The following is a 13,535-nucleotide window of genomic DNA, read 5'->3' on the forward strand; positions in this document are numbered from 1 at the left end:
TTTTATATTTAACATCATTAAATTGTGTCAGGATAAAGTAGAAAAGCAGGAATAGCTTTGACAACAATAGTGTTTGCTGGAGGGAAACGAAAAGATGGATGAATTTGGAGTTTTTGCTTGTTTCGGGGTAAACGGTCCACCTCAACGGCTGCTGAGGTAACATTTAAGTCTTTTACGGCAACGTAAACATCATATTTAATATTTTGTAACTATTACAACTATTACTGTTGTTATGAAAGCATGTTAGTAACGTTAATGGTTACCAGCTCATGTCATAAACCTTCATGTCATTGGCGCCTCTTCAAATGAGTTAACCACGTTTACAGAGAAGAAAACGTCGGCTAGCTTCTCCGTCTTTGTAAAACATATTTTCTGTATATAGCAAAGTTTTACTCTTTAACACAAGACCAGTATTCATGTAAGCCATTTCTCTATTTTTTTTCTTTCGTGTCAGTGCTGAAGGGTCGAGCAGGGTGGCTGTGGCTGTTCCTCCATCTGTCCGCCAGGTGGTGCTGTTCAGCAGCGGGCCGTGGGGGGAAAGGATCTGTGTCAACGCGGAGCTCAACGACGCTGAGCGGATACCCATCACTATAGGCAAACTGACCCCTTATAACAAGTAAGTTAGGGCTACACAGGTTTTCCCAACTAATCGTTATTTGCAGAAACTCAAGAAAGACATTATTGTAAGTTTGTACCTTTTCTGTGGAGCTCAGAGAAACGCTGGTACATTTAGTTTGGTCTTTGGCCCTCAGACAAAACAACTGCGGAGTGAATTGTCATGATTTATCTACCCTCTCTTTCCTGATTACTTTGGAAAGATGTATACTTCAGATTCATTGAATAAGGCAGGAATCTCTGTTCGCAGTTCTATTTGATTGTTGTTCTCACTGTTTTGATCAAATTTTATCTTCAAGCAAAAAGCCAAACTTTTCAAAGCTGACTGTCCATATGAACAATACATTTCTTAATTATCTGAATGTACCAACAAAAAGCTTTTCAAATGTATAACCTGCAAGATTTACAAGGTGTTTATTTACATTTTTATTATTATTATTTTTATTAAAACCTTCAGTCCTCCTCCTGATTGTAGTCTCACATTTTATTCACAAGGTGCTGTTAACTTTACTTGTTACAGTAATGCTGTTTATTAAAAACACAACATGGGTGACTTCATGGATGTATTAGGTTGACTTTGTCTCAAAAGACCCTGAGACCTTATTTCTGTATCATAAATACAACGATGTATTCTTAAAAGGAGCTGCTGTCATCCACTGTCGACAAATATGAATATTCACACAGGTTTAATTATCAGCTTTTCACTGAATATTGCATATTTTGTTCCTCTAGGTGTTTGTCATGGGAGCAGTGGGAAGAGGAGACCTGGACCGACAGCGTCACACTGAATGTCACTCTGGAAGGAGGCAACCTGGTGAATATCAAACAAAGCACACATTTTAGGGAGATAGTATTAGGAAGAGAGAGGCGCTGACTGTATTATCCCAACTAAATTATATTATATCAATTGTTATTAATATGTTAAATATGGAAATATAATACTCTTTTAGTACTTTTTCAAAGCAACATTGGAGTAAAATAACAATGTTTTATATTTAGTTGTCTTAATTAGTGAAAAAAAGCAAATATGCCTGTTTCCACTCAAGGATCCATTCACAGGCTCATGTGTGTTGTTTGTTTTTTTTTCAGGGGAAAACAAATTGGTCAGAACCACAGCTCATCATGGCTGTTAAGGAATACACTCCGAAGGTAATCTATGTGAAGGATGTATGTATATAAGCTGTTTAGACAGTGAAATCTTGTTTCAGGAACTTCATGCAGCATTCGTATTTTTAAAAAACAATTTCATAAACACACTATAATCATTTTTAAAAGACTTTCAAGACTTTTAGAATCAATAATTGGTGATATTCAATTGAATCCAGTTGTTTTTAGAGCTGATTTCCTTCAATTGTGCCATATTTACTTAATTTTGTGGTTTCCTACATTTCCCACAATGCCATGTAGCAATTTAGAGTGGGTTAGAACATGTAGGGAAAATGCAGTAGTCAGGAGTTCGTTTGAGATAAGTAGTGTGATGGCTCTGAGCAGCAATGCATTCTGGTCTATTGAGGCTACTCTACTGTCAGCAGTGAAATTATCTTGTGTTTGCCTACAAAATCATCTTTGTTCTAATTTGTTTCATGGTTGAATATGGAGGACTGACACAGAAACCTCGCCGGAAATTCATGTTGTATTAACTCTTTGTAGCATTTCACGAATAAGACTTCTCAGATCTCCTGTCCCCTGTATCATCACAGGAAACCATGGCTCCCCTCGCTCCCCGGGAGCTCAACGGCAAGAGGAAGAGAGAGCGAATGGCAGAGGAAGAGCTTGATGAGGGGAAGGAGACAAAGAGGGGGGAGGAAGAGAACGTGTGTCCCAACGGCGGCCCTGAGAAGACCACACCTGTCCGAAAGGTCAGAGGTCAAACCAAAGGAAGCCAGAAGCTTTTCACAAGCGGAGGAGACGCGAACAAAACTAAAGGAGGTGAGACTTCCATGACCTCCCAGATCAGTAGAAATGATGTTTTATGGATGCATTAAGACATTGAGTTGCTGAAATGTGTGTGTGTGTGAGTGTGTGTGTATGATGTGAAGATTTTCAGTGTGAGAGCCAGAGTGGTATCTCTAATGATAATTGATACTAAAGACCCTCTTGTGGCTCAGTGTGGAGGTGTAAAGCACTTATTTGTGTACTGTTTCTTCTCTCAAACGTCCTCTACTTTCTCCTCTCTGCAGTTAATGGAGCAGGAGAGGCGCAGGGGATTGTGGGAAGAACGCCTCCTCAGAGTGCAGCCAGGACGAAGAGTAGGCCGGCCAAGACTCCCACACAGACCGGTGAGCCTGTGCATACACATTACATACCATTCTTGTTGTTTTTCAGTTTGCTTTTTTTTGTTTTGTTTTTAAGCTGTGGTCATATTTATTCACTTTTTAGTCCCTCGGCTTGCACACTGCTGCATATCGCCCACTTGAGTTCACAGAACGATCCTCTCTGCTCGTCTTTCTGCTGTAGTGAGGAGCACAGGGCTGTAACATCAACTTGTGACTCAAACCTTACTTTTTTTTGCTCTTTTCTTTTATTAAACAGCTGATAAATACAACCTGAACCAGAGACACTACTATATCAGTCCCTCTACTGTCTTACAGAAAAAATATGCTTCCATTTTTAGGATATCTGCAGGTCTTGAAAAGGTTTAATTGGATGCCGTTTCCTTTATACTTCATTAATAATAGTCTATTTTCAGACAGTAATGTTAGTTATAAACATGTTTCTGTAGCTTGTTGTGGGCATTTAATGTTAAACTACAAGTGGGATTGTCTCTATGGTGTTTTGCATGATTTCATTCCTTATTTGTGGAGTTTGAATCAGCACCATCAGATCTGTAGCAAACACTGTCACTGCTTAGCATTTTAGGACACTTATCTGGGTCCAGGCTGCTTAATTTAGTTAATTATGTCATTAAAAATGTTATGTTATACACAGTTACTGAAAATAATGTGATATAAATGTCATGTTTTGCACTTCTCAACATTGTTAGAGTCACAGTGAGAGTTAAAAAACAAAAAGGATAGAGAAGTCAATGCAGCATAACCATAATGTGCTCTTTTATTTAATGCATTCTTCTTCCTTGGCAAAACCTGGCAATAGCACTTAGTAGCAGAGTACTTATGCAGTAGTACTTGCCAAGTCCTGAGAGCAGACATTAATGTGTAAAACTGGTGAAGTTCCCCTTTAATATGATGTGATATGATATCCATAGACAACCATTCAAATAATACACTGAGCCTCTGTGTTGTTCTTTGACATTCAGACATCAGTCCTGAGGTTGTGTGTGTGTGTGTGTGACGTTTAACCCTCTGTCCTCCCTGCAGCCCCTCTGGTCAGCCCATCCGGTCGCTGGGGTCAGACACTGTGTCCCATTGACGCCCAGACAGCTATTCTGATTGGAGGACAAGGAGCCAGGATGCAGTTCTGCAAAGACCCCATGTGGAAGCTGTGCACAGGTCAGTCAGAACAGTATTTTGGAGTCTGTTTAATATCGGTGAAAACCCATTTTTAAGGTTCTGGTGGGTCCTGTTATGTTAGAGTCTGTGTTCTCCGTTCAACAGAGGACATGTCCTGGGTGGCAGCGGAGACACTAGCAGAGGGCCCCACACCAGATGCCAGGATCGGTCACACATCCATCTTCGACCCTGACTCAAAGCGGATCTTTGTGTTTGGAGGCTCCAAAAACAAAAAGTGGTTCAATGATGTTCACATCCTCGACACACAGAGCTGGAAGTGGACCATGGTGGAGGTGTGTGTTTGTTATTAACTCTCTTTGTGTCCATACATTATGAGGACTTTTTTTCTCTTCCTTCACATCCTCTTCTCCTCTTGTCCCCTCCAGGCTCAGGGTAAGGTTCCTCCTCTGGCCTACCACAGCTGCAGCATGTTCCGGGGTGAGCTCTTTGTGCTGGGAGGGGTGTTTCCTCGTCCCAACCCGCAGCCTGATGGTTGCAGCGACTCTCTGTATATCTTCGATCCTCACCTCTCCATCTGGTACGAGCCCATCGTCACAGGCGACAAACCCTCCCCCCGCTCAGGGTAAGACAGTTTCATCTAAATCTCATGACAATACTCCAAAAACTCAGCATGCTTCAGAAACAGCTGTGAGTGTGGTCTGACTTCTTCTCTTCTTCTTTTCCATTAAAAAAAAATCTCTTAGTCATTCAGCATGTGTGATGCAGGAGAGGAAGATCTATGTGTTTGGTGGATGGGACACTCCTGTGTGCTACAATGACATGTACATGTTGGATCTCGGTAAGCCTCTCTCGCTCACAGACACACACACATGGAACATACATCTCAGTAGCAATGCATGTATAATTGATATCAATGTTTTTGTGTTTCTCAGGTTTGATGGAGTTTTCTGCTGTGAAAACAAGCGGGAAAGCTCCCTCTCCTCGAAGGTACACAGCTAAACACATATAGTTAGATCTACAGCTCAGTATCAAACCTCAGCTTTTTTTTGTTTTTTTTGTTTGGTACCAACCAAAAGTAATAAAGGCTTTAATCAAATTTGTTAGAAATCCTTTACATATATACATATTTCAGTTTTAGACCATTTTATTCTTGTACGGCTACCATGATTCCTAGTTGTGTGACTAACGTGTGTGTGTTTGTGTGTGTCAGCTGGCACGGCAGCGCTGTGCTCTCAGACACAAAGTTCCTGATCCACGGCGGTTACAACGGAAACAACGCTCTCAGTGACACCTTCATCTTTGACACAGGTGAGAGGCAGCTGACGATCACACTGTTACACATGTGCACATCTCAGGAAGAAGACTGGGATGTTGTTCATTCAATTAAAAGTTTGATGTTCAGTTAATAATCTTCCTTTTGAAGTGAGGGATCAAATGTTATCTGGGGCTGCAGCTTATGATCACTGTCATTATTTAACCAGAAAAATCATTTGTCAATTAAAAAAGCATCATTTATATTGTATGTGTGTATTATCTTATTCCAGTAAACACGTATTGGTGTATTGATATTTCATTATTAATACTGAATAGCTAAAATTATCTTTTTTTTTTTTGTCTTTTTCACTTCAGACACCAACAGCTGGACGGAGGTGACACTCCCTCAGCTCTCCATCCCCAGGGCGGGCCACTCCATCATCACCATGGAGACACCCAGCCTCCACCACTTCACAGAGGAGGCCGAAGATGCGGATATGGTCACGGGCTCCATCAACAGAACCCTGCTGGTGTTCGGAGGCGGAGACAACGAGGGCAACTTCTACTCCGACCTGACGACTATGACTGTGGAGGAACTGCTGGCTGCCGTTTGAAGAGACTCACAGCTGAATCCTCACACCCCCACACCTGCCTCTGTTATTTATATTCCTTTTTTTTTTTTTTTGTTTGCTTTCAGTTTTGTAAAATGTGCATGCAAGGTGTATATTTTGGGCATTTATTGAATACAGTTCTCATCTGCTGCATTTTCCATGTAGTGAATCACAGGACAAACTTTAATGAAAAGGGTTCCCACTTTAATAAGAACAAAGATCTTTTTTAAACACATAAACCAATTACATTACTCAATTTTTTATGTACATAGTTTAAAGCTTCTCAAATTCATCCTCAGGTAAAATGTATCAATTTATTTTTAATACATATAAATATATTTGGGTTTTTTGTGTGTGTTTTTTTTCTCATTAATAATTTGGGCTATTGGTATCATGGAACATTTGAAATACATTGCCTCCACATACCTGACAGTGCATAAGTTTTATTTCATTACATTCACAGTTACAGTATTGTTTTTATCATCTCCAAACTGTTGCACCAGCTTTGGTACAAAAATGTTCATATTCATGTTCATGTTGCTGTGTTTTCCTGCTGTTTGTACTTAATAAAGTTTTGATTTTCTGTACAGTCTCCTTGAAGAGAAATCTACTGAATTCAGTTTTTTGGCATGTTTTGTGCTCACTAACATCTTTATAAATGAACTAAGCCATATATGCAGATGTCATAGAGAGCAAACATACCTACTCAGTTAGCAAACTTTTCCATTAGCAGAGTAATTAGTCTATGAAGTAAACCTCACTGTATACCAAACACTGTCAATCCTATGTAAATTAGATGAGGTTTGACCCTTTAAGCAGTCAGGCCCATTAATAACATCCCAGTTTGCTTGGTAACTAGCTAATGCTAACATGGGCTAATGTTAGACTAGCAAAGTAATCTAGTTATCTTCAAAGGAGCCACAGCTCTTTAAATGGAGACGTTTTAATTAAAGATTAGAGGAGCTCGACAGAGATTATCTTTGTTGCCAAAGAAAGCTCAATAACGGTGTCATGAATGTGGCCATTTTTTAATGTTTTCATTGGATTATAAAGTCAGCGTTGCCTTTGCTAACATGAGGTTAACACAAGTTAGCAAATTTTTAAATTCCATGTTTAAATTTGACTACTTTTCAACCAGCTTAATAAATAGCTTAAGCATTCAGTATCTCTACTATGCAGTTTGACTGATAGATCCTGACTGTGAAGATTTGAAGAAGCATATTTGACTTTTATGTAACACTAACACTCGAGTATTTTACATGATTGATTAGTCAATTTGATTATTTGAGTCGATTTGAGTTGATTATTTTCTTGATTGATTGTTTTTTGTTTGTTTTTAATCGACAAAATGCTGAAAAATGTCAATCTCTGTTATCCAAAACCCAAGTTGCAGCTCCATAATGTCTCATTGTATGCCAAACAACAGTCCACAACCCAAAGACATTCATATTTACTGTCATGGAGGATAAAGGAAACCAAAAAATATTCACTCCTGGAAATACTGGAATCATACAGTATTGGAATTTTTTTAATCTATTATCAGTAATAGTTGGCAATTAATTTTCTGTATATTTAAAATATTTAACCACCAACCAAAAAAACTGTACTTGGCCATAGACAGCTGGCTCCTTCGCTGTGACAAATCTTTCAACAAAACATTCTTACCAGCAAATACAAAAAAAACAACAACTTCTTTCTAGAAAAATGAACTTTCCAAGTCAGCTGGAGGTGCAGGTTTCACCTACTCTGTGGCATTTCCTGTGGTGATGCAAAGGAAAGCCTGGCTTCCTCCAAATTTTCAATCAAAAGCAAATCAGTTTCCTCATTTTCATTTGTGTCACTGGATTCTTTCACTGCAGATGATGTGACTTAAGTCTAAAGTCTTTCTTGCTTTGGTTATAATTGGAGATACTGCAGTTGAATGTATCCCTTTATATTGTATCAAACTAGTCCATCCTATTATAGCAGCAGTCTCTACATGAGCCTGTTTTTGATCTTCCCACTAATTTTCACATTTCACTAAAATTCACAAACTAGTCCGTGAGGCCCGTGCATTGTGGAGCTGGACCTGGATTCTTTGGTGGCAGTGTCAAGGAGAAGGATGCTGTCCAAGGTACGTGTCAAATTGGACAACGTCTCCCACCCATTGCGTGATGTGCTGGTCAAGCACACGAGTTCATTGCAGGACTCGTTCCACTGAGATGCACCGCAGAGCGACACAGGAAGTCACTCCTGCCTGTAGCTATCTAATTACTCAACCCCTCCCTCAGAGTGTCAGACATTGTGAGTTGGTGGACTTATTTCACCCCTGTCAGCAGCTTCATAACCCCATAGTTAATCATTCATATCTTAAACTGGGGCAGTTAACAGTACAATCATTTTGTGTAATAATTCAGCTGTACAATAATCTAGTGTAAATGTATATTCGGCATTAATACTGCATTGATACTGTATATTTTAACTAATATTCCTTATTTAGTTATACTATTCTTGCATTTTAACACATTTATAGATCTTGTTTCTCAGACGTATTATTTGCATTACATATAGTGTGATGCACATATTTTGACATATTTCTGATTTTTCTTGCTTTTTATTTTCTTATAGTTCAAGTCTGAGACTGTGGACTTCCCCTCAAACAAAGCTTGGAAAAAGGTGCCCTTAGATACTCAATAATAGAGCCGACACAGCCTGACTAAACCAAATACCTAAGAAGGTCTGTCTGAAGATATTTATTAATTCATGACTCTGTGAAAGTGGGAAAAACTGTAAAATTCCCCAAAACTACAGTATCTCTGAACCACCCCTCTAACCAAATGACACACATTTAGGCCTTTCAATGTCATCTCCTTTTAATACCTAATGTAAAAAATGTTCACTTTCATTCAATGAGCCTCCCCTAAAACAGTTTGGAGTCCCCCTGAGGAGGCATGTCTCCCCTTTGGAAAGTCTCTATTGCTCTAGTAGTCTATACTACATATATAGTTCTCTTAGGGTATGATCAACTCTAACGTGACCCAGTTTCCCTTCAGGGATCAATAAAGTATTTCTATTTCTGATTTTGCCCACGCTGTGACTCAGCACCTTCTGAATTACCAGGTGAAGGAAGGATTTTTACACCTTTATAGACAGTTGAGCCACAAATAAGATAAATGAAAGATAATCTTTCTGCTCTCTTCTGCTGGCCTTGGACTGAGTCTTTTTCTGTCATCATGTCCAGTATGTCTTTATCAGCACTTATGATCCTTCCTCTCTGTTTATTTCATCCACTAAAGAACTCAGTGGAGGTTTTATGAGGATGTTATCCACTGTCCCCACCCTTCAAATACATCTATAAATACAGTTGAACATACCTACAATATGATACAGTATGATCAAATACAACTAATGACACTGTAGAAATAATAGGATTAAACCTTTATTATCATATTCTTAAAAAATGTCATTAAAACAGCTGTGTGTTGTGTGTGACTTACAGATTTAGTCCAATAACTTGCTTATTAAAAGTGAAGTGACTGCTAACAGCTGGGTGTTTCACGCTTCAGTGCATTCAGATCACATTTGCGACAATGTGACAGAGAATGTGGGTGCCGTTTTAATCGGGTGTCACACTAATCAAGATCTGCATACAGTTGGACTGAGCTGGGTGTTTTTTTTTTGTGTGTTTTTTTGAAAAGGGAAGTAGAGGCAGGAAAAGAGAGTCTGACTGTCACATATCAAAAGTCTGTTGATGCTCATAGAGGTTGCCAGCCTCTACTGAGAAAATTATTGGCTACATATTAAAAATAACAGTTATTACAGTCACAATCTGGCCAGATACATTTGGCACCCTGAAATAGGAGACTGGAGATAAAAAGGCTGGTATGTTTTTTTTTGTTTTGTTTTTTTTAATGTTCATCCAGTGAGACTTAAAATACCATCTAATCAGCTGCAATTAACAGTCTGCATCCCAGCCTCCTACTCAGCATGCTGTTTCTTCTCTAGAGCAAAGTAAGAGCGCTTCTGCCAAAAAATGTTAGCAGCCAAATATTTATGGGACTCACAGCAGGAAATAGTCCATAGATAGATAGATAGATAGATAGATAGATAGATAGATAGATAGATAGATAGATAGATAGATAGATAGATGGATAGATAGATAGTTTATTAATACTATGTGATATATTCAGACATCCTGCAGATGGCGACACTTAAGCAGGATTTCCTCAGCAACAAATCTCTTACTTAAGCAGCCCCTGTTAAAAAATGTGGAGTCAACGAGTTCATGCTGTAAGTTCATTATTTAATAAAACATAATATGATGGTTGTGGTGTTTTCTGATACTTTTCAAGTGCTGCTTACATTACACAGTACAATAGTGGTGACACAAGCTCTCCTGTGATCCACGTTCAAATTGGACACCCTCCAATGTACTGAAATAGAAAAGGAGGAAATATTCTTGTAAATCACTTGGGTTGGTGTAAGTGTTTACTGATAGATAAAGTCACAAGTGATTGTATGTTGTACAGTAACCAGGCTGTTAATGAAATGGACACACTGCTGTGCGCTAAAAACAGAGGTGTTTGTCTCTTGTAGCAGGGCCTTGAGAACACTCCCTCCATCATCAGGGATGTGATTTTCCCTTGATTCATCGGGAAATCCTGCCAGTTGGATGCTCTCCCAGTCATTACCAACAAGCCTCTCATACATCCTTCATTTCCGCATTTCTTTTTCTTTTTTTTTTTTTTGGTGTATTTTCTCCATAACATCCTTTCATTGTGCGAAGGATAAAAAATTGGGTACCATGACTTGTCCCAGCAGTCCTGTTGATTGACAAGAGTTCAGACACTGCCACTTCCCAACGGCCGCCATATTGTCTTAGTCAGTCCACGGCTGTTGCTAAGTAACTTGGAAATGTCTAAGCCAGCTGTCAGCATCTCACAGTCACACTTTGTGGATAGCATGAGGATATATTTACAGATGACACTGTATGTGTGTGATGACAAAGTGAAAAAAAATAGGGAAGAAGATCAAATCTAAATCTAAAGAATTGAATCTAGAAAAACACCCACAGAAAATGCTGAGTAAAGACTGTCAGAGACTTTAAAATAAAAAGATTCATTCATTCAAAAACAGATATTTTATAGTCAAAAATAGGCAAACAATGAAGTATTATGTATTCTCAATAAAGTTCATGTTGTAGTTTAACACTGTGGATGGATGAATGGGTAAAATCACATGGTGGGCTGCCCCTTTATGTTCTGCCCTGATATGCAGGACAGATGTTTGAGATTATGTATAAAGGTTGGTATTGTCTGAGGTGTAAAAGGGTCAAACTAAATGTGTGACAGGTGAAAGAAAACAGAGGTGTGACTCTGTTGTAGAAATATCTGGGAATCCCTTTAGAAATCACCTGCAGAACTAGAGCGTCCAGACAGAGGTGGAAAGAGGAAAACGAAATATATGAGTGTGTGTATGTTTGTATATGAAACAACTTTGCAGTGTTATTTTTAGGAAGTCTAGTCCACCCTGAAAGGGAATTGCCCTGGGTCTTTTGTGGGCTTTGTCTAGCTTCTGTCCCACCGAGTCATCACCAATATACAATTACATACTAGTTATTTTATTTATTTATTATTTTAAATTTATTTTATCATTTTAAAACTGCTGTTGGCTTTTAGTTATTCACATGTAACATCAGATTTGCTACTGTGATTTTTTAAAAGCATTGACATTGATGGATTAACTTCCACTGGTGTTAAAATCTGCTGTCCCTGTTACCATCAAGTACATTTAACATACTGTAGATGGCAGCTTTATTTTATTTTGCTCTCGAAAACACCTTTTAAAGCAATTAATCAATTTCTATTTATTAGCTAAGTATACAGGCATACAAAGAATGGGTCTTGGCATTTACTCCCACAAATGCAACATAGAAGAATAAAATAGATCAGAAGTAAGGTCATAATAATGAAATAAACAAAGTGACACTTATATTGCATGAAATGTTTAAACATCTCTTCACAGAAGGGAATAATAACAGTTTAAAATGGGATATGAATCTTGATGAAGAGTATGAAATCAAAGAATAGATTAAATGTGACATGTGCAATAAATTATGTAACAGTGGAGGCTGAATGTAATGCACAATGGTGTAAAAGTAGATTTTGACACTGCTCCACTGCAAGACAGCACCACAAGATTACATAATTCACATAGGACCGAGATGACATTACGCTTAATTGATGTCAATTAACAAACAAATGTACAAGTAATAAACTGTCAAAAAGTAATTTAAACAGTGAAGCTGGAGCTTATGGGGCTATGCTAATCCATGCTTGATTATTAATATTTAAATTTACAACTGTGACGTGTATTTAAGTGAGCTAGGATATGTTGCTGGAATTTTTTTAATGGTCCCCTCCACTCAAAAATGTGTTTTTCTTCTTGTTCGTACAGTTGGATGTTTGAGATTCACTGTGCAGAATGATGTGTGCAGTTTGTTTTCACATTCATATGCTGAGAGTGGAAGGTTTCTTTGAGCTCGTTGAAAATGGTTTTAATTTATGGGCCTGCAAGCATGATTTGTGACATCACAAGTAGTATCGAAGTCAATCATTGTTCAATATTCAAGTCACACAAGCGTGATGTGGGAACTTGAAGCTTTCAGTGCCCAAACACTGAGAATGAACAATATTTTAATATTTATAGATTTCAAATTTTTCAATGGGGAGAAGAAGGACATGGAATTTTGAGGTTTTTAATGGGGTAATTGGCCTTTTGTTTTGTGGAAAAACCATATCAGAGACAAATTATGATTCAAAGTAGAGTATTCTATAGGCTATAAATCTTAAAACATGACTGGATGGGATCTTATATATACTTGAAGCGCACCTGCTACCAACTAACCTGGAGAAACAGGAGGTCACTATATGCAGTACAGTGAGGTCTATTAAAGGAGCACCAAAGAGGAGAACATCTTAACAAGGGTATTCTACTCCATTATTTGAAACATACAGGGCATGATCAAAAGAATTTAGTGCTCAATTAAATACAGTTTATTTTATTTATATTTACTTTCTTGTGTTAGTCTGGTAAAGGCATGGATGCATGAATACATTGCTGGTTTAATGAGACAGATAACTTTGGTTCACACTCCAACATTGTGGGTGGCACTAAGTGACACATCCAGGTTATTTTATGGAGGGTCCTCCACACTTTTGATAGACAAAGTGTTAAAAAGTCGCACGACATTTTAAATGTATCTCCATGGCAACTAGCAGCTATCCTCCAGTGTGCTTGTTTAGTTACATTAAATCATCCAGACCTATTTACACAAGGACGTTAAAAGTTATATAAAGTTACAGACCAAAATATCAATAAGGAAGTTCGGTGAAAACTACAATCTCCATGGCGACAGGAGGAATATTATCCAATCGCATTGAGCAATAAAATGTGACGGTGTCCGCGACATAACAAAATTCTCCAGGTGCTATACATGAAAGGAAAGTGGCAGGCGACACTTTGCTGCCGAAGATACGTCGTTACTGTCGAGCAACACTTCTTAAAACTATCGAGCGACCTGCCATAACTCAGCCTGAATGCTAGTTGTCATCCGTCTTAAGAGAGAAGTAATGACCTGGAGGAATCGCGGTCACCTGGTTAACGT

At 38.4% G+C, this 13,535-nt stretch overlaps 1 protein-coding gene across 1 annotated transcript; it reads left to right on the top strand.

Moving 5' to 3' along the window:
- krcp (kelch repeat-containing protein) lies at positions 1 to 5,951 on the top strand. Its single transcript, XM_053343559.1, has 13 exons — positions 1 to 156; positions 455 to 616; positions 1,348 to 1,429; positions 1,705 to 1,764; positions 2,316 to 2,544; positions 2,796 to 2,894; positions 3,933 to 4,064; positions 4,170 to 4,357; positions 4,451 to 4,647; positions 4,769 to 4,863; positions 4,958 to 5,012; positions 5,236 to 5,333; positions 5,655 to 5,951. The coding sequence occupies exons 1-13, from the start codon at positions 95 to 97 to the stop codon at positions 5,891 to 5,893; spliced, it is 1,698 nt and encodes a 565-aa protein (XP_053199534.1). The 5' UTR covers positions 1 to 94; the 3' UTR covers positions 5,894 to 5,951.
- Positions 5,952 to 13,535: the final 7,584 nt, after the last annotated feature.

The sequence above is a fragment of the Scomber japonicus genome, chromosome 22, assembly GCF_027409825.1.
Source record: "Scomber japonicus isolate fScoJap1 chromosome 22, fScoJap1.pri, whole genome shotgun sequence".
Taxonomy (NCBI): Eukaryota; Metazoa; Chordata; class Actinopteri; order Scombriformes; family Scombridae; genus Scomber; species Scomber japonicus.